Consider the following 24,212-nt stretch of genomic DNA (forward strand, 5'->3'; position numbering starts at 1 on the left):
TTATCTCATAGGTATTGGGATGTGTTTTGGGATATTTACGACCGTGCCCGCACAAGTGAGACCTCAACGGTCGCGTATGTTGACGTTGTCAGGCCTGACTCCTTCGCCAACACCGTCCTCGCTTTCTTTCGGTCCTTGTCCACCTTTATAAGGGTTTTTTTTACACCGTGATTCTGACAATTTGGCGGTGCGGCGCGCATGCCCACGCTTGTGTTCCCGCGCTCGCACGTGCTTGGGGCGTCTTCCACGACAGCGCGGACCAGCACCTCTTCGTACCTGGGTGGTAGCGTACGTTCATATGAAACGTCGCTGGGTGAAAAGGTGTTCGCAAGAACCACACTCCATTACTCTGCAGGCCAATGGACCTTGGCCGGGACCAACGAAAAATTCGTATCACCCCAAAATTCGTATGAGCTGTGATCGTATCACCGAGGTTTCACTATATTCCGTCGCACACACTACAGGAACCTACGCGTGGCACTGGCAGTAACATTGCAGGCTCCAGTATGTGCCAGCGCACTCCAGTGACCATTCCAGCTTTTCCAGCACTTCCCAGTGTGCGCAAGCGTCACAGCGGCCAATCCATCTTCCGTATGACCCAGCTCTTTCCCAGTGCGCTGACCGAAGTGCCAGTGAATCCCAGCGTGTGCGAGCGTTTCCAGTGTGATCCAGTGCCAAGAACGTACTAGTATCACGCTGGTTTGCTGGAGTGGCGCTGTTTTTTTTTCAATATGGCGACTTCTTACGTTTCAGACTTTGTGTCTTTGTCAATCTGCATTTCAGTATTTTGGCTGTTAAAGAATTGTTAAAGAAATGCAACAGGTCAAAAGAGCTTACATGGCGAATAGTATGAATTGATGGCCGATCTGATGCCGTTGGGCGTTACTTTTGCATCGTACTCCACAAATATGCGGTGCCATGTGAATGTACTCGTTGCATTTTGATTTCTGCAGAAAAATTACATATAGGAATTACAAATTCAACCTAATGAACCTTATGGATAGTTAAACATTGTTTTTTTCCGCATCTTTCTGGCTGTTCTCTAAATAAATGTAAAAGAATGTCAATGTTTTCATTAAGTTTATTGCTTGCAGGAGCACTACATGAAGCCCGCCGAGAGGATGTACCTGCCGCGTCCCACACGGCGGTACTACTGCAGTGACTGCACTCAGCAGTTCACGGTCCTGGGTGATCTTAAAGAACACCAGCAAACCCATCGGCGACAGCGTTTCATGTGCGCGATATGTAGTCGTACATTCGCGACATTCGACACGCTCGTCAAGCATATTACGGAAGACTATTAGGGAATGTGGGATGCATAAAAAATTCACGCTTTTACTTTTTGCCATTTTTATGTAACTAGTCCGTTGCAGGCGGAGTCGCCGCCCTTGTGCAAGCTGCGCCCTAATGTCTGGGAATCTTCCAGATTACCTTAGAATCTCCTGATAGGCTTGAGCGCGCAAACGCGAACAGTTGAGATTATTCTCGAACTGAGGTTGCCACCAGCGATAAAGCTCGAATGTTAGATGCTGCATGTATAAATACCGACGCGCTTTACCGCAGAGCAGATTATGACTGCCGACGCTCTGTTCGCCGCTGTCAGTGTGCCGCGCGTATTGCTGTGGTGTGACATTCCTTTTCCAGGCCACAAGTTCGGCAAAATAAAGAGTTTCATCTTGGACACGCCAACTGCTGTCTTTATTGAACTCACGACCTCGTGACAATATTGTGACCGAAGACTTTTTCGTAACTTAGAAACGACATTTCCGTTGGACGGTCAGTCCATTTTGTAGAAACTGTTCAACAAGATATAGGTGCCGTCGTACTTAGAAAAGAGGTTCCGCAAACCATGCTTGTACTTATTGAGGAAACCGTTAAAATACAGGCGTGTCAATTACACGACAACAGAAGGCCCTGTCTTCAGTATCGGTTCTCTACGAGCCGTCCGTAACAATTGAAAGTGTTCCAATAGTTCTACAACAGAATAACTGTGAACAGTAGCGCAAAAAATTCACACAGACGACGACAGAGCAAGACGGGACACAGCGCTAAACTAACAACTGAGTGTTTATTGGAGGTGATTGTATATATATGCACATGACACCGCGCGAAAGGAAAAGGAAAGGGGCGAGGGGGGCGAAGGAACATGCAAGGCCATCAACCAAGCATATCACACAAGCGGCTGACGTGACAAAAATAGCATTTCCTTTTCTGATAGACGGATTGAAGGACAACTTGCCGCGTCTCTATGTTTTATCTCTGCCGCTTCAATAATTTCCCGCGTTAGTTGATCCGAATTTCTAGCTAATGAATGCGCTCTGTTGAATAGTGGCTTGCAACCACAACGCGCACAATGCTGTTGTTAGTTGTTAGTTTAGCGCTGTGTCCCGTCTTGCTCGGTCGTCGTCTGTGTGAATTTTTTGCGCTACTCTTCACAGTTATGCAATACCAACTAGCCCACCAGTCTGTCATTTTAGAAAACAGAATACCCAGTCTTGTGTACCTACACCCTACGAGCCAGCTGGTAAAATAGTGTTGTGCAATAGTTAGAAAAATATGAGACCCTTTACACTGAATCTGTGCTGCGAAAGAATGCTGTGCACATTGCCTCCTCAAATGACCTTCTTTCGGTGGTGAGCAGTAGTTGCTGCTCACAAACAACAAAGAAATTGTTGTTGACGACACCTCCGGCAATGATGCATTGGAATATATTGTAATAATCAACAAATTTACCTTATTAAGTTGTACAGTAGCAGACATCTTGATCTATGAAGTATGTGACTTCATACTTCATGAAAATGGCGCAAGAAGGTGCGTTATTCCCAAAAGCAGCGATGAGTCTTGAAAAAAACGCCAGGCCTGCGTGGAAAGCGCAGCACAGTAACAGCGAAAGCTGGAAAGAGCGGCATTTCTAGAGCCCGTTATAAACTGTCTTGGTCGCTATTAAGCCAAGTACACCACCAACGCACCCTACTACACCAGAAATCATAATTTTTGTGAATGTTGGGAAGCACCCACCAGGACATTATTCGTCATTCTGCGGAGAAGCGAGGTACCATCTGTAAGGCATTATGTGCACTTTGTTGGTGCGACGGTTGATGACAATGAAGATTAAGGCTGAGCCTTTTGTACTCGGTTGGAAACCCTAAACGACCCACTAGTCACGTAATTCGCATTGTGTGACGCCCAGTCGTTATTTAACTCTCCCACCTCGCTTTATAACATGACAGGAAATGGATAATGGGAGCCTTATAGGCTTCGTTGGCAACCAATAAAACTGCAATTGCGAGAAACCCACTACGCTATAAATCATCATATTTTTTGTGAAGTAGGGAAGCAGTGACTATGCAATTTTTCGTCGTTCTGCGGAGAACCGTGGTACCCGCTAAACACCTGTAAGTTATTATGTGCACTTTGTTGATGCTGTGGCTGATGACGATGAAGAATCACGGCAGAAACCTTTGTAATGGGTTGGAGGCACTCAACAACCCATTCGTTGCGCAGTTAGCATTGTGTAACGCCTGGTTATAGAATTCGCGTTGTATGACGCCTGGTTGTTATTTTGCACTTCTATCACACCATACATATGTTAATGTGGTTCCTTCCCAACATGAATCCTGTATAGGGTCTTTTTGCAAAGTAGTTTCTAGCACCGGCATGGCTCTTCTAGTTGACTTTCCATTTGCTCGCATGCATCTCTTAGCTGAGTGACCATCCTAATGAAGTGGGCTCTTGAGGAAATTATCGGCTCTGCGTTTCTTTGCAACATGCGCGTCTTCCAGAGGCTATGCATTCCAATGTGAAGAAGCATGCCGAATGGTACGTCATTACAACTCGCTGGCAAGAGATATCGCATGGAATGTGAATTTAGCAGAAAGTCTTTTTGAAGAGTTCGTTGGAGCACATCCCAAAATAAGAGTGCATCTCTGTAGCTTGTATGCGGCACTGGTGAGCTGCATATCTTTATCGCTGTTCCAGCATATAATTGGTAAAGGCCATCACTCGCTATAGAGATTATTGCGAATTCTATAGTACCGTCTGTTCTGTTCCTCATTGTGTCGGGAAGATAGTATCATCAACATATTAGTTCTTTGTCTGTATTGAACTACGTCCAAGTGCTGTGTATATGTTGAATAAGTACCATGAAAGAAAAGACAAACACCGGCATGGCTCTGAGGTGGCAGTACTGGGCTCCCACGCAGAGGGCCCACGTTCGAACCTCGTTCCATCCCGGGTATTTTTATTTATTTAGTTTTTTTTTCTTAATTCGCGCTGTAGTGCTTACGGACTACCGGCGGTGGCGGTGGCAGCGGCGGACAACTACGGCGCCAAAAACGGCCCTTGTTGTGATCTCATAACAGCTTTCGTTGTAAAACAAGCTGTTTGCAAGGTGATGCGCCAATATGTCCCTCCGGAACAGCCATGGGGTAAGCAGGGCTTGCTCCTGCAATTGAATGAACAAAGCAATGCTATTTAGCAAAATATATCCTTTAATGTCGATAGTGCTTACGAAACAAATAAATATTTAAAACCACACAATTCGATGGCTCGTACAAGGTTCAGAGGATGAAATTCAAGGATATTCAAATGGCCTGTCACGCGTTTTTCAAGGACTAAAAAGCTGTATTCAAACGAGAACTTTTACTGCAATAGCACTATATGGACAATATCGACGGGTTTTTGCCGTCGCCGTTGCCGTTGATTTTGCCATCGCCGTGATGTCCTTTCGGTATGAAGTCCAAATTGATAAGATCCCCCCGCGCATTGTGTTCTACCGTGGGCAAAAGCGCGCGGGCGGGGGCGTCGAACGCGGCCGAAGGGGAGATCAAACGAGCCGCCCCGTTTCCGTCACTCCGCGCAGGGGCGTCTGCGCAAGCAGGCGTTTGGTGTGTAGCGACACCACGTACCCGAGCTATCGGGGAGCTTTCGACCCCCTCCCACGCCTAGCCGTGCGTGGCGTTGCCGTGTCCTGGGAAAAGGGGATCCTGGGGGTTGAGCCAGTGCCAGGTGATTGGACCTTTAAGGCCCCCCGGCGTTAAATGTCCCGTTGTTCCGCAAAATACGGAACAACGGGACATTCCGTTGATGATTGCAATCACGATCAGACGCACTGTGCAAACTGCGATGGCCCTCACCCTGCGTACTCCAGAGCTTGTCCAGCCTGGAAGAAAGAAAAAGAAATTGTAACTGTTAAAGTAAAAAAAAATATTACGTTCCGTGAAGCACGACGACGTTTTTCACCGTCCTTTGCAATAAAAACATCTTTCGCCGAAGTGGTGCAGCGGGGGGCGACACCACAACGGCCTGTGGCGGTTGCCCGGACCACGCGCAGCGTGCCGAGGCCAGCGCCACCCGCCCCCACGGCGGGAGTAGCCAAGGCTGCCCTGCCATCTCCGATCCTGACCACACCAGTGGCGTCGACGAGCTGCAGCAGCAGCCAAGGCACCACTAGAGGCCGACGAGGTCCCATCGACGTCCGGCCAGGTGGGGTTCAAGACTTCGTTGCTCGATACGAAGTCTACGCAGCGTAGACATCGCCCTCTGGAGCCATTGTCCAGAGACTCTCAAGAGGCCATGAACACCACTCCAAGTCAGACGGCGCAGGCAGCGCCGAAGGGGCGGCGGGACTCTCTCGACCTCTCCAAAAACACAAGACGCCAATTACGGGGCCTGAAAAAGGCCCCGTAAATTAATTGAACCTGCTGGTCCTTCCAATATGTCACCTCTCTTCCAGTCACTTGTAGCAGCAAATCTCACCTTTTAATTTCAAAATGGCTTTTATTATCCACTGGAATTGTAGAGGACTGCTACATAATTTAGGTGACATAAAAGACATGATAAACACCTTCTCCCCTGTGGCATTGTGCCTACAAGAAACAAACTTGGGTGACAGGCACACAAACCTTTAGATGCGAAGTATCTTATTACGGAGTTCAATCCGGTGGTGGTGGTGGTGGTGTGCGGCGTGACCACCCTTACTGCGCATGCGCATACCCTCTCCACACCCCTCTCCCCTCCCCCTCTCCACTTTTCCTCTCCCCTCCCCTTTTCACTCTTCCCGTGAAACGCGGGCTAGAGATGCCGAAATTCTCTCCTGCGCAACGTCGCGATGAGCACCAGCGCATGCGCGTCCCCTCCCCCTCTCTCTCTTCTCCTACGCTGCCCCCTCTCACACGCCTGCCGACTGCGTTCTCCGCTCGCCCTGTGAGAATTAACGGCCAGGCTAGAGGGAAGAGAAGGCGCGCGTAGCGTTCCTCTTCGTGTTCCACGACGCGACGTCGGTAGCATGCCGACGGAACGCCAACGGAACGCGATGGTGCAAGTGCTCCGGCTTCGCATCGCCTCATGGTCCCCTTTAGCGGGAAATGGTGTAATTTTTTAAGGGACTTTACTGTCATACGCCGAGACCGAACCCAGGCTAGCAGGTTGTCTGGTGGCGTGGCTGTTATCGTACAAAGTAGTGTCCCTGCAAGGCGAGTAACGGTTAACAGCCACATAGAAGGCGCATCGGTTACAATTTTAGCACATAAAACTGTCACAGTTTGCTCCGTATATATCTCGCGATCTACGCCATTCACTGTAACACATTTGGAGTTAATTTTAAACCAGCTGCCGGAACCTTTTATTGTAACGGGGGATTTTAACGCCCATAACACATTGTGGGGAAGCACTGCAACGGATGGTCGAGGACAAATAATCGAAGATTTTATACTTGCGATTGATATATGTCTCCTAAACACTGGCACAGCCACATACTGCTCCCCAAGTACTGGAGCTATGAACTGCTTGGATTTAGCGTTGTGCTCCCTATCTATATTTACCGATTTTAGCTGGAGAGTCGTTGATAATCCTTAAACTTGTGTCTTCACTTAGCATGATCCCCTGTAGACCACCGCGCTGGAAGCTTGAGTCTGCAAACTGGCCTCTGTTCACTAAAAATGCTACTCTTGAAGCAGAGATAATTAAGGGGTTAAGTGTAGATGAATTGAACGACAGCATCACTGCCTGCATACTAGCAGCAACAGCGGAGGCTATCCCACAATCTTCTGGCATCTTTTGTAAAAAATAAAACCCTGGTGGAATAGCGATTGTAAACAAGCTAAAAAATTACAAAACAAAGCGTGGGGTACCTTTCGCAGATATCCCACGCAAGAAAATCTTCTCATAATTAAAAAGCACGAGCCAAAGCGAGATATGTACGCAGGCAAGCAGAAAAAGTATCTTGGAAACAATACGTCTCCTCCATCAATAGTTCAGTAACGTCCAAGAGAATGTGGGATCAGGTGCGTAAGTTTAGGGACGATTACACCTGCTACACGGTTTCCATTCTCTCAACAGCTGGCAGCCAAACAAACTTGCAGGAACAAGCAGACATATTCAACACTTCCACACAATATCCAGCTCAGCGAATTATTGGGCAGCTTTCCTAAATTATAAAGAATCTGCTGAAAAACAAAAGCTTCCAATCACAGGAGGTTCTGACAAATTATACAACAATCCGTTCACACTTCTTGAAATCAATAGGGTGCCCACTGCAGGCAAAAATACGGCACCTGGCCCTGATAGAATACATTATGCGATGCTCGCTCACTTGTCCCCGAAAGCTGTAGAGGCCCTGCTTCGTTCTTTAACATAATCTGGAAACAGGTGAAATGCCAAATAAATGGAAAAAAAGCATCATAGTCCCATTTTTGAAAGCCGGAAAACAAGCCCACATTAGCGAGTAACTACAGACCGATTGCGCTTACAAGATGCCTTGCAAAATCGTACGAAACCATCATAAATATTAGACTGACATATATACTTGAAACAGAGCATTTGTTGGATAGCCATCAGTGCGGGTATAAGAAAGGTTGTTCAACAACTGATCACCTGGTCCGACTAGAAAATGAAGTACGCATGCGTTCCTACACAAACACCACTGCTTAACTGTCTTTTTCGACCTCGAAAAAGCGTATGACACGACATGGAGATTCGGAATTTTGAGGGACTTGACAGACTTGGGGATTCGAGGCAAAATGCTAAACTGTCTCTCTTGTTTCATGTCGAACCGAACATTTCAAGAGCGCCTTGGCACGGTCCTATCAGGTGTGTTCATTCAAGAAAACGGCGTGCCTCAGGGCTGTGTTCTAAGCACAACGCTGTTTGTAGTCAAGATGAACTCGGTTAACAGGGACGTACCTACCACACTAATGCACTCACTTTACGTGGATGATCTTCAGATCGCGTGCCGTGCATCAAATATGGCAACCTGTGAACGTCAAATTCAAATTACTTTAAACAAACTCAACAAATGGGCATCTGAAAACGGGTTCCGGTTTTCCTCGGAAAAAACTGTTGCTGTTGTTTTCTCTCAAAAGAGAGGCTTACAACCGGACCCCATCCTGAAACTAAATGAAGCAGTATTGCCGGTGAAAGCAAGAACACAAGTCTTTAGGCATCGTATTTGATAAAAAATTGAACTTCCTTGCTCACATCAGCTGCCTGAAAATTAAAACAAACAATGCGCTCAATGTTCTCAAAGTTCTGTCCCGCAAGCGCTGGGGCTCTGACCGTAAGTGCCTGCTGCAGATTTACCGCTCTTTGGTACGTAGTATACTAGACTACGGCAGCATAGTATATGGCTCTGCCAGACACTCCTACCTTCAACGACTAGATCCTGTCCACTAATAAAGGGCTACGCTTAGCGACAGGTGCCTACAGAACTTCGCCAATTCTCAGCCTGTATGCGGAATGTAACGAGCCATCCCTAGAACAGAGAAGAACGCAACTTATGTTTGCATACGTTCTCAGAATTTATTCTCTGCCAAACCACATATGTCATAACATCATCACGCACTGCGACAAACGCTTACACTATGCAAACAAGCCAAATGTCATCAAACCGCTGATGCTCAGATTTGAAGAAAAAAGTCGTGAGTGCAACGCCCCCACTGAAGCACTCGCTGTTATGCCAAGGTCATCCAGACTAGCTCCGTGGAATGATTTCACGAAATTTGTCGATCTATCGCTGGCACATTTAAAGAAACAAAATACACCACGTGAGCATATTCTACAGGAATTTCGCATGGTGCAGGAAACTTATAACAATTATAAAGAATTCTATACAGATGGTTCCAAAACAAATACGTATGTCGTAAGCAGCGTTGTCCAAAGCACGTGGGAGCGTACTGTTAGACTGCCGCAGTTTGTCTCGGTCTACACGGCTGAACGTTATGCTTTGTGGATGGCACTTCAGAGGATTGTAAATTCCGGATGCAAAAAAGCAGTAATATACACAAGACTCTCTAAGTGCTTGAAGGCCTTGAATCCGCGGTCTCAGTATGAGCCCATTCATTGGCAATATTTTAAACATACTTTCACACGTAAGTAAAGGTCAGTCTATACGTTTCCTGCTGGGTCCCTAGCCACGTCGGGATCCCAGGAAATGAAAGGGCAGGATCAGCACGCAGCAGAAGCACAACGTCTCAATGTTTCCAACATAAAGGTACCTCTAGCCGATGGAATTAATGCTCTTCGCAGATCACTAACACTCAAATGGCAAAGCGAGTGGGAATCAAATATAAACAACAAACTCCAACTGATCAAGCCTGTACTTGGTGAATGGAAAACATGTTACCATCAAAAACGGTTCATCGAAGTTGTCCTATGTCGACTTCGCATAGGTCACACGCATATTACACATAACTACCTATTGGCAGATGAGGACCCACCAACATGCGGCAAATGTCATGAACAATTGACAGTATTACACATCTTAACAACCTGTCCAGGTATGGAAACTCAAAGACAGAAACACTTCCATATGCTTTATAAGTTACACATACCACTACATCCAAGGTTACTTTTAGGTGAAGAACCTTTAATACCACTAGCTAATATCATGAGCTTCTTAGACGAAACAGACTTATTAAATAAGCTTTAATCACTACGCTCCATGCCACACATAGTGCAGGAAGCTTTATAAACTTTTGCAACCTGTAGCACGGCCTCTTCGAAGAGGCTGTTGCTGCGGCGGCTATTTTAAAAAAAACCACTTGCCTCCTGGCCCTTGGAAACAAGGACGCGGCGAAGGCAGCAGTGCTATGTACTTATCTCTGCGGTTTTAGTATCATAATCCTGCGCAGAATACATACCCATTGACCATCCCGCGTATCATGCTCATAATTTTAACGTATATATACAGTATATTTTACGCATCTATACAGCGAGTGATCTTAGGCCTTTCTACAGCCACACTGCACTTTTCATTCTACCCCATATCTCATAGATTTACCTAGAGTACAGTTTATTGGCTTTTGTTGTTTTTGTTTCGCTTTTCTCTCCTTCTCTCACCATGTGGCTGGCGCAGCATAGCCGTAGTCGCTTTTGCGCCAATAAAACCAACTTAACTAACTAACTAATCAATGGAGGAAATGCCGTAAGCGATTGCATGATCCGGATATGCATCTGTTGCCATTTCTATCACCTAAGATTGTTACATTCGTTGCCTAGTTTATGCTCATGTTATCGTAGTCACCCCATGGTTGAGTGCGGACCAAGACATTTCGGCTTATATATATATATACACATAATTATCCCGAGAGCCCAGCCGCCTTGCTCACAATGATCCTCTGCATAGTTTCACAACCATGTCACGGCATCATTCAGTCTGCCCAGGTCAACGTAAGATTTCCTGTTTGGCCCCCACTTCTACAGCTCTTCCCTCGCCAATTGCTACGACAACTAAGCCTCACTCTTCCCTGTGTGCTATCTATATAATAAACTGCCGTCGAGAGGAGCAGTTCACCTACACAAGTCCCCGTGAACTCTTGACATGCATTGTTTGACTGTGGATAATTTTCAAGTCTTTCCTGCGCTTTCATCTCTTGTTTAATGCCGTACTCCGGATTGGGTTTTGCGCTAAAAACACGAACACGAAGGGAAGAACCACGAGACGAGCGCAGACTAAGATCTGAAGGTTTGTCAGAAACGGCACATATAGAAGAAAAAGGAAGGACACGTGGTTATGTCTTTCCCTTTTCTTTATATGTGTGGTTTCTGACAATAAACCTTGAATTCTTAGTATGTGTTCGTCTCGTGGTTCTTCCCTTCGTGCTCGTGTTTTTAGCGCAATATGCAATCCGGAATGTAATACCAACTCGCCCAACGCTGTTATAAATTTAATGCCGTGCAGTCTTAAATGTACAGCCTGCAGTAGACCCACAAAACCAGTCCGCTTACTTCACTCGTCTGGATAGACCCGTAAAGAAAAATGGAATTGCATGCTTATCCCGGGAACCTTCTATGCCACCTTCTGATCCCCATGTAATTAGCTTTCAAAACGTGGCTACAATTTTAGCAATGTTAGCACTCTGAGCTCGCCTGTCTAAATAGCTTCAATCCGCATACATAGAACATATTGTCTTAGGAAGTCCGCATAGTGTTTTCGTTTTTGCACTCTCCTAAATCAAATCGGCTATGCACCTTAGCGACAATGATTTCGAGGCATGCCATTGTGCTCAGCTGCTTAGCATTTTACATCATACCTGAAGTTCTTCATGTTCTCTGTCGGAATGATTTCTGGCACGTCGTAAGAATAGCTTCTTGTGTCTATGAATGTATTAGGTGTGGCATTGTTTGAAATTTCGGTTTATCTGCTTGCCTCGCTCTTCGTGTCACGGCGTTACAGGTGTGAACCGAAACGCTGCGAATGGACTTAGAAATCCAATTATCTTGCTAATAATCGCCTTATGGGGAAAACTCAAATAGCCATTAGGTGTTATAGAAACTTCGTACATTATTTGTTTGAAAAATGTTTGTGAAACATTGTAGTGGTTCTCAAGATGTTAATTTTTTTACTTGGTTCATAATGTCCCTGGTTCTCTCTATAAAAATGCTGGCTTGTAATTTCAGTTGCTAACAAACGGTGGTCTACTTATTGTTTGGTACTTCTACCCGCCACGGTGGTCTAGTGATTATGGTGCTCGACTGCTGACCCGCACGTCGTGGGATCGAATACCGGCCCCGGCGGCCGCATTTTCTATGAAGGCGAAAATGTTTGAGGCCCGTGTGCTTCGATTTAAGTGGCGGTTGAAGAACCCCAGGTGGTCGAAATTCCCGGAACCTTCCACTACGGCGTCTCTCTTAATCATATCGTGGTTTTGCGACGTTAAACCCCAACAATTATTGTTTGGTGCTTCCATAGGATCTCTTGTCATTTAGATCTGCATCTAGAGGTATTTGTATCAGAGGCTGTGGGTTTGATTTGCACACTATCCAGCCGCGTCTCAGTGGCGAAGAAAGCCGCCCTTTTGTGCCAACGATACTACATTGAAGAACTCTCTGCAGTCAACTCTTTCATTACCACGCCTAAAGAACATGGGTCAAGGGGGAACCAAATGTGCCGAGCGAGAATTTAAAAATACGGGCGCTTCTATGAACTAGTTGCGATATCTAGCACATTCTGTAAGCACTCTTTCGTTTCCTGCGTAGTTAGTTTTTTTTCCCGAGCGACGGCGATTTTTGAGTGACTCAAAGATAGCGGTTCACATTTTTGTTCGCGAAGATGGCAGAAGACCCGGTAGCGAGATCCTCTCGGAAATGTTTTTCCTTCGACGATTCTGTTGCGTCCGGAAGTAATTTTTCTGCTATTCCTAGAAGTGACTCTGCGGATGTCAAATTATGGAAACATAGTTCGGAGGATAAAAAACACAAAAAATGCCGTAAAACGAGCCCGGATTGTAGTCGGATGTTGTTCAGTACGTTTGACTTTCTGGCACATAGATTTTTTTTTATGCCGATTGAATTGTCGTGGGGATGCTGGCACTAAGATCTGATATCACCTTGAGCCAGTAGATACTTATGTTGAGCCCCAGAAGTGTACGCGGCCGTAACCTCGGAGTGGTGTTGCGCAGTGAAGCAAAATGTATCGCAAGGAAAAACGGCGTTCTGGGCATCTTTTTTTCGAAGCGGAAGTAATAAACTGGATTTGTGTTAACAAAAATGAGTGCGCGTGGTTGCAAATCCTGTAGGAGTAGTCTTATGCCGAGGGTGATGGTTCTTAAGAAAGGCTCACGGCCGCAGAGATGAATTTCATTTGCCTGCTGATCTATTTGGGTATCGTCATGCTTCCACGACTACACCTGCCCAAAGTAAATAGACTAAGAACAACTCGTACCGTTTGGCGAAGCGGAGAAGATTAAAAAGTGCTACGAGAACAAGAAACTTGACTACCAAACAAATGACACTTGTAAACCCTGTTTTGCGCAGTGGCAGACCAATCTCCACAAAATATTTTTGCATGTTCGAGCTTACAGACATCGTTCCACCTATTTCGCATTCTTGGTAAAATCGGCGCGACCACGACGGAGGCACAAGACGAGGACACCGTACGAGCGCTGTCCTTCCCGTCTTGTCTCCGACGGTTCAGAATCAGAATCAATTTTATTTTGATTATTACAAAGATTACGTAGTGATAATATACAGAATGTCCCGAGTCAGACTGCAATGGGACCTCCTTTTCAAAATAAACTGATCACAGCATAACAAAACATATTCGTTTTAAAAAGTGTAAATAGAACTGATCGGCATCGAAGTAGAACAAAATAAAATTGTACTAAAAAAATAAGAATATATAAAGTAATAACAACGAGGTTATCAAATGAGATAAACACAATAAGATTATGAGCACACCTATACATCAGATTGAGAGAATAGCCGCGGCGGCTGCATTTTCGATGGAGGCGAAAATGTTTGAGGCCCGTGTACTTAGCTTTAGGTGCACGTTAAAGAACCCCAGGTGGTCGAAATTTCCGGAGCCCTCCACTACGGCGTCTCTCATAATCATATCGTGGTTTTGGGACGTTAAACCCCAGATATTATATTAAATTGAGAGAATATAATCTATTGTTTTTTGAACTGATGAATTTTGAGTGTTTTTATTTCGATGGGTATGGTGTTTCAAACAGCGATGGATGAAAACAGGACGCTCTGCTTGCCATAATTGGTATGTGCTTTGGGTAAACCAAAGGTATTATTGCGTGCAAACCTTGTATTATTATTATTTGTTAGATAAGATGGGGGTAAAACGCCATCGTAACGCCTGAGGTTGATTTCTTGGAACAAGAATTTTGTGAGGTTATATTTAATGAGTTTCGAAACTGAAAAAATAGTTAGATTGTAAAAGATAGGCGGCTTTGTGCTTAAATGCGCTAAACGTAATTATTCTAACAGCTTGATTTTGTTGCACTTGTAATGAATGTAGACGAGCTATGTATTTCCCGAACTTGTAATGCAGTAGATTCACGCTGATTTTTCCAAGTATGCATAGTTCCCAACTCGTCCACCTCTCTACCTTACTGCACCTATTTCGATAGTGTGAGAGACTGAAATCTGAACCTTTTTTGTAGTTTACACGTTTAGAGAAGTTCTGTGCTGTGGAGCCATATTTTAGGATGTTTGGTGCTGTGTTCAGTGCCACATCTTGGTATCTTAATTTTTCTGCTGTGCTGCTATTTAGCGCAATTTGCTAAAATACTTATTGCTCTGTAGGAAATTTATATTATATCCATTGTATAACTGTGTTTGGAAAAACTTGTAGAGCGAAAAAAAGAGAACCGTGTAGCCCGATGGAATAATGCAGTTTTCTCTCGCCATAAAAATACATTGGTAACTCATGCGCTTTTTGAGCTAGATCATTCAAACATTTGTATATTATGAAGAAAACTGTTCAGAACACATATTATATTTCAGATTATTTGTAGTTTTTCTTTAATGTTGAGAGCACAACAATAAAAATGCCCTATGCAATGTTTATTGAGTCTTAATTTTCATAAATATTTTTGCATATTTTACCCTAATATCTTTTAAAATACCATTGAAAAATACAATCACTTATCTTTATATTCATATATATTACAATGTATCTAACATTATAACTAAAAATAATTACTAAAACTTACAAAATGCAGCCAATTTTCTCACGGTAACGAGAGTTAAAAGCGACGTAGTTTCCTCGCTAATTGCGTTCACTGTCTGTGTTGCGTTGGGCTGTTAACACAATTAGTCGTTGTAGGGTATGCACCCTGTGTGTTCTCTTCACATTAGTCGCTATATAAGTGGAACTAGCACAGGACACTACAGCTGTCCATGCGGGTCCTTGCAGTGTATTTGTGCTGCACTATTTCTTTGCGAAAATGCTGTATCAACCAGCCCAGGCAGATCTTCATCGCTTTACGTAGCCCGCAATGCCTGACGAAAACTGATTTCGCGTTTGCAGGTGTACAGGGTAAGGTGCCTGGATGATGGCCGTTGGTATGCGGTCAAGGTAGCCAACCGCCAGTTTCGGGGCCAGCGTGATCGTCGGCTGCAGCTGCAGGAGGTTGCCAAGCACGAGCTACTGCCACCGCACCCGCACTGTGTGCGTTTCATCAAGGCCTGGGAGGAGGACTCCCGCTTGTACATTCAGACTGAGTTGTGCGAGTGCACCCTGGCTGCCTACGCTGAGAAGCACCACAACTTGCCCGAGCAGCTCGTATGGGAGTTTCTGGTCGACCTGCTGCTGGTATGCAGACTTTAGTACCCTAAAAAAGGTCGTAGTACTTGCTAAGATCGGGTAGTACGTGCTTGTCACATATGTTACTGCCGTGTTAGAAATTGCAGTTAGTAACAATTACTACTATTGCTGTTACTATAGGTAGTAAAGTAAAAAAGTGTTGTAGGACAAAAAAAGGTTGTTACCGCTACTAATCTGTTAATTTTGACAGAATATTCAAAACGCCAAAAATCATGGCATTCAAAACGCCAAAAATCAAAATGCCGAGTTATCGGAACGCCGAAGTTCAAAACACCGAAAATTTAAAATGCCGAAACATATAAACACCAATATGCCGACACATCGAAATGTCGGTCGCACCTAGCTATAGTGGAAGATAAAGTATTTAGGCCTTGTACTATCTGCACGCGCTTTCGCCATCTTTTCTAGCAGCCGTGAAAGGTTTCCTTCGCATTGTTGAATCCCTGAAAAAAGTAAAAATATTTCTGCATATCTCGGCGCACAGCAGAGACATTTCTTGTTCACTGGATTTCAGACAGAAGTTTTATGCGATTCCTCTTAGAAAACTTAACGTCGACATTGTCCCGGTTGCCCCAGAGCCCTCAGAGCTTCGATCCGTTCTTGAGTATGAAGGATAACTCTGCAGATATACGGAGCACGACTTGCGTGGGTGGCTGTCTTCGAGATGACCTTGTGAATATCTACAGGAAGGTCTGTAATCACTCTAGCGTTGCATTCGCCTCGCTTTTCGCACCTTCAATAGTGTTTAGAACCTACTTCCTCGTCAAGCACTTATGGCATGTAGGTGTCAGTCAGTAGTCATGCCTGTTATGCTGTCGCAGGTCGTGAAACACATGCACGGCCATGATCTGGCCCACCTGGACATCAAGCCAGAAAACATCTTCATCTCCAAAGATGGCTACTACAAGCTGGGCGACTTTGGTCTCGTCCTTGACCTCAATCAGGTTCGTAATAAATGAGGGAAAGTACTAAGTCTCTTCTCTATGAAGGGGTAGACTACTGTGAAGCCAAAAACTGGCCCAAATACCTTTGTATACTTTTGTTCCCTGTTTCAAACGATTTTTTCTATTTATTGGGTGCCTGTATCAAGATACCCAAAACCTGCGCTTGTTGATTCAATCCCGACCTTCGCGAAGGGCACCACCACAGCACTGCAGCGGTCTCCTTTCACGTCTACGTTGCAGTTGTCGGCTGTTTTTCTTCGATTCTCTCTATTATATCATCCCTCAGCTCGACTTCGCGATAACCACTATGAATGTAGCGTGACATATCTTTGATTCTGTGAAAACAGTTCTTCGGGTGTTCTGAGCTTGATCAGTGATATCTATTGCTGTACTTGCTTCATTGAAATACGTAGCTTCATCAGTGATATCTATTGCTGTACTTGCTTTATTGAAATGCGTTTCGATGCCGCAGCATCAAATGGCTCATTGAGCGAAACGGGTGGCGTCCACCCCCCCTCCCCCCCCGAAAAAAGCACTTAAATTGGCTGCCACATCCGTCCCGTACACGCCTCGAGGGACCAGAACGGGGAAGTCTACACTTCCTACCGGCGCGGACGCCGCAGATATTGCATAAGGGGAGACGGCATCGCCACTACGCTTCGTCACCTTTGCTCCTGGATGCCTGTTCGCGCCTTCGTTGACCGCACAAGCTCTTGCTTGCTCTGTAACTTTGTCTCGGTAATCCCCATAACGAAATGATGTATTTAACAAATGTGGGCAGGTTGTACTAGTGGTTCAAGGATGGAATAACAGTGGAGCTTGTGGCCGACATAGCTTCTGTCGGCTTCGTCGTTGGTCGGTTTGGCTGGGAATTGCAAGGCTTGGCTATGTGAACCTTAGAACTATATTGCTTGGCGAAGTGTCCTTGTGGCTACAAGAAGGAATAATTACCGTGTTATTAGCGTGGTTCTAATTCAGATTTTAATAGCAAAGTATGAGCAATTAGCCTTAATTAGCAAGCTCTTAAGAAAAGTCAGTTTTGCCGCAACGGCGAAGCAATGAATGCGACTGCAACAAATTGGAATCTAACTCGAAGAACGGAAAGCAGCCCGAAATTTCCAGCGCATCGCTCAAGCGCGAAGGACGCACGAAAATAACACACACAGAGCGAGCGCGAACTATCAAGTGTCATAGTTGTTACTTGTTTCTATTTGAACAGCGCGCTCGTTTCGCAAACGCGGCCGCTGCAGCGAGCGAAGTGACCTTCGTACGCTCTAACTTCAGCGCGGACATCGCGGTGAAAGCACAATACATACTACCCCCCTCCTCTATACATACAACCCCCCCTCTGTGCACTTCGCCCTGTAGGGCGAAGTGCACGGAGGCGCGCACGCGCGCAACGCTACGAGCGGGGCGATAACCTTTAAAGCGCGCCCCTGGCGCACTTCGCGCCATCTCGCTGGTGAGCAAGAAAGCACGCTGAAGTACGTACATGGTGTATATAAATAGCTCGCCGTTAGCATGCTGAAAGACGGTACTCCTCGTGGCCTAACCGTCTAACGACGCGACTCTACGACACGCCGCAGGTAAGGCACTCGAGGCAACTCCGCAAGACCGATCGAGCACGGTTTTCTGCTACGCTACGGCTATCACACAAAGGGAGCGGCCAAGCGCACGGACGAGAAGTCTCCTGCTATGGCAGCGCGCGTACCTCTCATTGCAGGCCTTAGAGCATCTCTATCGCGGTGATTAAGCGCCAGACAGAAGCGAGCTCCGGTGGATAGAGGCCAGAGGACAGTCACGGCCGGCCAATGAAAAAGGGCGTGACACGATGACGTGTGCTAGCATGACGTGCGGCTTGTGGCGCCTCGATGTCTCGATGCCGTGGAGGGAGAAGCATGACTTGCGAGAGAAATGAGGTCCGGCGCTGTGTCTCCTGCCGCCATTATGCCGTAGCAGTTCCGGGTGATCCAGCCGCGCGCGGTCGGCACAACATGCTATCTGGGCTACGAGGCGCAAAGTGTAGCCGCTTTTGATTCCCACAAAGGAAGTTAGTCAGCTTAGTATATGAATGAATGTTTATCTCAGCTGACTGGTTTTAAGGTGCAATGAAATGTATGTTGAGTTGGCATTACATTATGCGTTTACGTGGCTTTTTGTTCTAAATTGCAATTATCGAGTGCCCCTTCCACAAAAATGATTTCCACCGCGGTCTAGCACAAATGTAGGCCTTAAAAAATTACCTTCATTCAGTGTTTTGCTTTGCAGGATAACTCCTCAGAACCTCGGGATGGTGACCCACGCTACCTCGCACCGGAGCTGATGGACGGCAATTTCACGAAGGCAGCCGACATCTTCAGGTTGCACTTTCTTATCAAATTAAGGCAGGTCCAGAAGTTCGTAATCGCCAGAATAGCAGCCTGAAATCCGACATTTGTACGCATTTCAGGCGTCTTATCATCACATATCCCAATTCACGCAGAAAAAAGGGCGAAAAGTCTCAACTGGTTATAGTTCCGGCTGATGTCTTTGAATTCAGCCTACGGTGTATACGTCACTGGCACCGATGTGATTCAGCCGCGAGGAGGCAATGAGTTTCCACGCACGGTGTTAGTAGCCTCTCATCTCCGCCACTTCATCCTAATTTGCACACTGCTGAAGTCAGGCGTCAGGTTATCCTGGAATTCCAGCATTCGACAGAGCTGTAAGGATTGCTTTCATCCTAAATGTACCTGCAGCACAACGCTAAACGTAGCCAGAGATAAACAGGACTGCCAAAAATTTTCGGATGCCGCTTGCTCAGCCTGACCACCGCTGAATGTAACACAAATGTTGACGCACGCAGTGGGTTGCTCGGGCATCAGAAGCGCGAAGCGAGGTAATTGGAATTGAATCATTACGTTGCCATGGCGGTCACAAGCGCCTTTTTTCTATTGTACAGTTTTCTATTAATTTTTACATGAACGCTCTTTGGGGCGTCATTCGAACAAAGTGCACTATGTGTTCCGTCTGCATTTTTTCAGTCTAGGCATCACGGTGCTCGAGCTGGCGTGTGATCTAGAGCTGCCCAGTGGAGGTGAAAGCTGGCACGCTCTACGTTCTGGAATTCTACCCCATTACTTCACACAAAGTATGTACATCTTTCAATCAAGCCCGAATAAACATTTGCCCATTAAGTTTTTGCTAGACTGTGGTTCCGGAATTGCAGGTCTTTCACCACAGTTGCGTGTTGTGATAGAGCAGATGCTACACCCCGACCCTGAGCAGCGGATCACAGCCGACCAGCTGCTGGCCCAGCCGGCCATTTATAGGGTGAGCCGTTGGCGAAGGCTCTATGTGGCACGAAGGAGAGCGGTGAGCCCCTCAACTTTCATGCTTGAATGTCTTTGTTCAAAAGGATATTCCTGCTTGCTGAAGTAGTCTTGGTATCTTGAATTTACGACTTAACGGTGAAGTGCGTGGTATAAAAATTTCTGGGGCGGGCTGAGAGAGACAGATTAACTTGCATAAAGTTAAAGAACTGAAGACTGGACACTATTTTGACACGAAAGCGTTACTACTCCATGTCCCGCAAGGTCATCGATCGCGTCGCATTGACCTTGAGCCACCGGAGCGCAACGCAAGGTGAGTCCGGCCGACCTCTTCAAAGGCTGCCGCATAGCTGGAGCCAGAGAAATATAACACTTTCGGTCAGCTCGGACGCTACAGCTGCAGCTGCTGCTGCTCTTTCGTCCCCGAGTCTCCTTAGCTCCAGTGACGACACCTGATTTGTTGCGGAGAGGAGTCACCGTTGCGTTCGCTCGGAGCCACTCCGCTTCGGTACCATGTGACTAGGCCAAGGTTTCGCGGCTGCTGCGCCAGCGCTTGGTCGTTCAGTATCTCCACTGATGGCACGCCGGCTGGCCCATGTGTGCGTGCGCTTCAATGCAAGGCACAGGCTCAATCCAATCAGATATAGCTATATGGCCGGATGCGAAATATCGAACAAAGGCAAAGTTGCCTCCCAAAACACCGGAGCAAAGGCCGGATTAGCACGTTATAGAGCAGCTTACCAAGCACGCCAAGGTGAAACTACTGCAGCCGCCAGCTGTGTGCATAGTCTTTGCCAAACAGAATGACACACACATTTCGCTAGTGATAACTAGGTTCACAGGAGTTAGAGCTAAGCCACTTTTTAAGGTCGTAAGATTTTGTTTTACAATCGCTAAGAAGGGTTGATTTGTGGTCAAGTGGAGGACAGAGGCTTCGAGTGGCAGATAACGATGCAAATTATTCTAAATTTGATTTATGTGTGCAGATAATAAAGTATGCCTGTTTTCATATTCTGAGGGGAAAATACTATAAGGTCGATATTAGTGTACCATTGCCTGCTAACGCCAACACACAGATGCTCCCGCGTAGGTCCACTGCCCAATGTAACTACACAAGGAGAGATAGCAAGGAATTGCGGTGATGGCGCATTGCATACAATTGGGGACCCTTAAGTTCCGCCTTTGAGTTGAACGCGATATCTGCACGCACACACACACGCACTATCGCCTTCCCAATCGTTAGCCTGCCTTCGCTTCTCGATGGAAACGTAAGAAGCGCCCTCAGACTCCCATCTTTCTTTGCATCTACCTCGAATATTCGCTCACGGCCAACTCTTCTTTTTCGCTCACAACCAAGGACGCCACCACCGACACCAGAATTTCTACGAAACGAGCTCATTAAACGCTTTCGCGTTGAAACAATGCCCCTTAATTATATCGAACACCCGCCGCGCGATCCCTACTGCAAGTCGTGGGTCCCGTTTTAGACCTTGCGCTTTTGTCATAGCATCAGCATACTGGTGAAATATTGCAGTTCGTGCTTACTTTATGAACTCACTTCATTAGTTAACTTCTTTAAAGTGATTAAACTGTACCATACGCAAATATATCATTATTCCGCTCTTAGTACTTTTAGTACTTACGCGCCAGCTGGAACACAGGGGACTGTAGCACATGTTGCTGCTTACGATTGACCCCCTGCATTGTCCATTTGGCCACAAGCACTGCATTTTCAGAATCTTAGTGTAACTACTTTAACAATGTATTCGCATCAACGCTGTTCTTCAGGTCGGCTGGGTGAAAGACCTGCTGCTACTGACCTGGTTCTGGGTGCAGCCGTTCCTTGAAGGCGCCTGGAGCTGGGTTTTTTCCTGCATCAAGATGCCCCTCCCAACCAGCCCTCCCAGTGTCACTCGTCGGACACCAGTCCAGAACGCCATTTTCTCCGATGGTCTGTGAATGTCTTGGCTTTTGGCCTAGGAAATTGCTGCCTTTTATTTCAATGCACACTCCATTTTGGTCATACCAATAGCCAGTAAATTTTGCTGGCCAATTTTTCAGACACCTCTTGCTAATTTCGCTAATTTTGTGTTGCCTCTTTTCTAGATAAAACTCAATTTGATATCAAATTTCATATTGTCAGTTTTTGTTCCGCATTTCAACCATTGACTTCGTGGACAATAATGTAGCTAACAATGACATTGATGTTTTCGGGCGCAAAACGCGGTAGCTGAATGCAGACTGAGTGTTATGCTGGAGTCGGTTGCGGTGTGGAGGGCTCCACAATTATGTTCATCACCTGGGCGTTCTAACCCGCGCGAAGTTCGTTTTAAAAAAGCTTTTATCCCTCCCGCAATGTGGTAGTCAGAAATAATTGGCAATTGTGCTCTGAAGCAGGGCGCTATAGACTGTGTAGCAGGGATTTGACCAGTTTTAATGGCGCACTATATTACTTCCAGAACTCTATCGTCAATTTAGCCATCACATGATAATTATTAGAACGGAGCTGAAGGTCAGTTTCACTTTTTTTTAATTTCGCGCCAAAACTTCAGCATGTGTACCACAGTGAGACGTCACCGATATTTTTTGCGTATTTTGGCCACGTTGGATAACACTGCAAGTGTCAGAAAATTTCGTTTATGATTGGTCGCTCGAGAAGCTACTGTGAACTTTGATTATAAGGGCGCAATCTCTGGCGCGCGCTATCTCGGTAGGCACCAGCAAACAGTTCGTATACCCTTCTACGTGCTGTGCTCTCAACGCGAAGAGACTGGACGAAAACCGCTCCTCTCCCTGGAGCGACCGTATTCTCTTACACCAGCGTTTTGTAGTTACGCGAGATCTGATCCAAAGGAGTTAGGTGCCAGCCTTACTGCGTATAACATTACAATTTGTTGCTATCGCATTCACGGCGTCGCCCTTGCGGTAAAACGGATTTTTTTTCTTCTAGACAATGCAGATTTTGTAACAATAATCCTTCGACAGTCACGCTCCTGTATTTTTGGCACTGAACATATGTAGAGGCGGAAATACTTTGCTGCAGCTAAAATTACATTGGCGCGGCTAATAAACTTATTTTTAATTACCGTCTTGAGGGCAGTCATTTATTTAATGTTACAGTTCATGACAATTGATGGTATACCCCCTTTTTTCAGAACCGTCAAAGTTATAATAGGGAGTTTTAGCTTGTAGCGTATACTTCTTTACGTTACCGTTACCGGATTACGTTTAACCGTTTTAACCGGAACTCGAGTTTAGGTACAGTTTTTTAGCTGCCCAAACGTAAACCTTTACGTACGTACGTAAACCTTTACGTTTGCGCAAACCACGAAGTGTTGACGATTACAGCATTTAAACTACATTGAATTAGATAAATTGATTACGCTGCGGCAAAAATCATAAGACGTTTTTAGCGTGTGCAGTATCCCGGTATAAGCGAAGGTGTGTAGGCAATACCAGGTTACCGGGCGATGGTGTCATCTTGTGACGCTTCGCGCAACCACAATCATGCACACGTTTGTTTTTGCTTAGTGGTTCACGAGGGGAAAAAATGATTAAAAAGGCAACTCATTCGTAATAATGCCGCTGCAAGGCATTTACATTGGGAGGTAGAAATGCCCGATGTTTCTGCAATAACAATTTTGTGCTCACCTGGTACACTTGGCCCCGCTAGATGGCGCCACCTATCCAGCCTGTCAGCGTCTTTAGGCCTCTCATGTTTGCGGATTCGGTATTCTAGGTCGCTCTAGTGGCTCTAGCCTCAGTATTCCGGCTGAAATAATGTGATCGTAAGTGGCGCTCGCACTTCGGCTTATTTTGACTCGGCGGCTGGAGTCTCCGCAAAGCGGATATCGCGAGTAGCCACGAACGAAGGTGGAGTTGCGAGATAGGGCCGAAAACGTAAAGCCTATCCGGCGAGCAGTTTACGTTACGTAAACCTTTACGTTCCGTAAAGGTTCGCGCATGCGCAGATTCCATCCGGTATCCGGCAACACGGTAACGTAAAGAAGTATACGTTACAAGCTAAAACTCCCTAATCGCATTTTAAAGGTGATATCGAACCACTGCGCCCGGTGCGCAGGAATCCCAGCTTCTGTAACGTAAGCTCGGAACTATACGTGACAAGGAAGTGACTAAATTTGAATTAAGGCGCGCCGAAACAGAATCTGGTCGGGAAAAATCGTCAAGCATTCTAAAATACACAAGTGCAGCTTATTTCTAGAGTACGGTCTGTGGTGTGTCTTTAAAATATCAACAGGCGCGGTATCAAATTTCGCTTGTCTGCAAGCAGCGCCGCAGTGGCTGCTTGCAGACAGGTTGCTGTCGCCGTTTTCTTGTGCACAGCTCGTTAGAAACAGATAAGCACCAAACACCACACGAAAAGACAAGGCAATCCACTGG

At 45.9% G+C, this 24,212-nt stretch overlaps 1 protein-coding gene across 1 annotated transcript; it reads left to right on the forward strand.

The window, feature by feature from the left end:
* The first annotated feature begins 506 nt into the window (after positions 1–506).
* Positions 507–21,770, forward strand: LOC119405885 (membrane-associated tyrosine- and threonine-specific cdc2-inhibitory kinase). The gene is made up of 8 exons (XM_049411176.1): positions 507–644; positions 1,095–1,181; positions 15,260–15,544; positions 16,378–16,500; positions 18,769–18,860; positions 19,524–19,630; positions 19,709–19,854; positions 21,600–21,770. Exons 1-8 carry the CDS (start codon positions 507–509, stop codon positions 21,768–21,770), a joined length of 1,149 nt encoding a protein of 382 aa, XP_049267133.1.
* Positions 21,771–24,212: the final 2,442 nt, after the last annotated feature.

This window comes from Rhipicephalus sanguineus, chromosome 1 (genome assembly GCF_013339695.2).
Source record: "Rhipicephalus sanguineus isolate Rsan-2018 chromosome 1, BIME_Rsan_1.4, whole genome shotgun sequence".
NCBI lineage: Eukaryota > Metazoa > Arthropoda > Arachnida > Ixodida > Ixodidae > Rhipicephalus > Rhipicephalus sanguineus.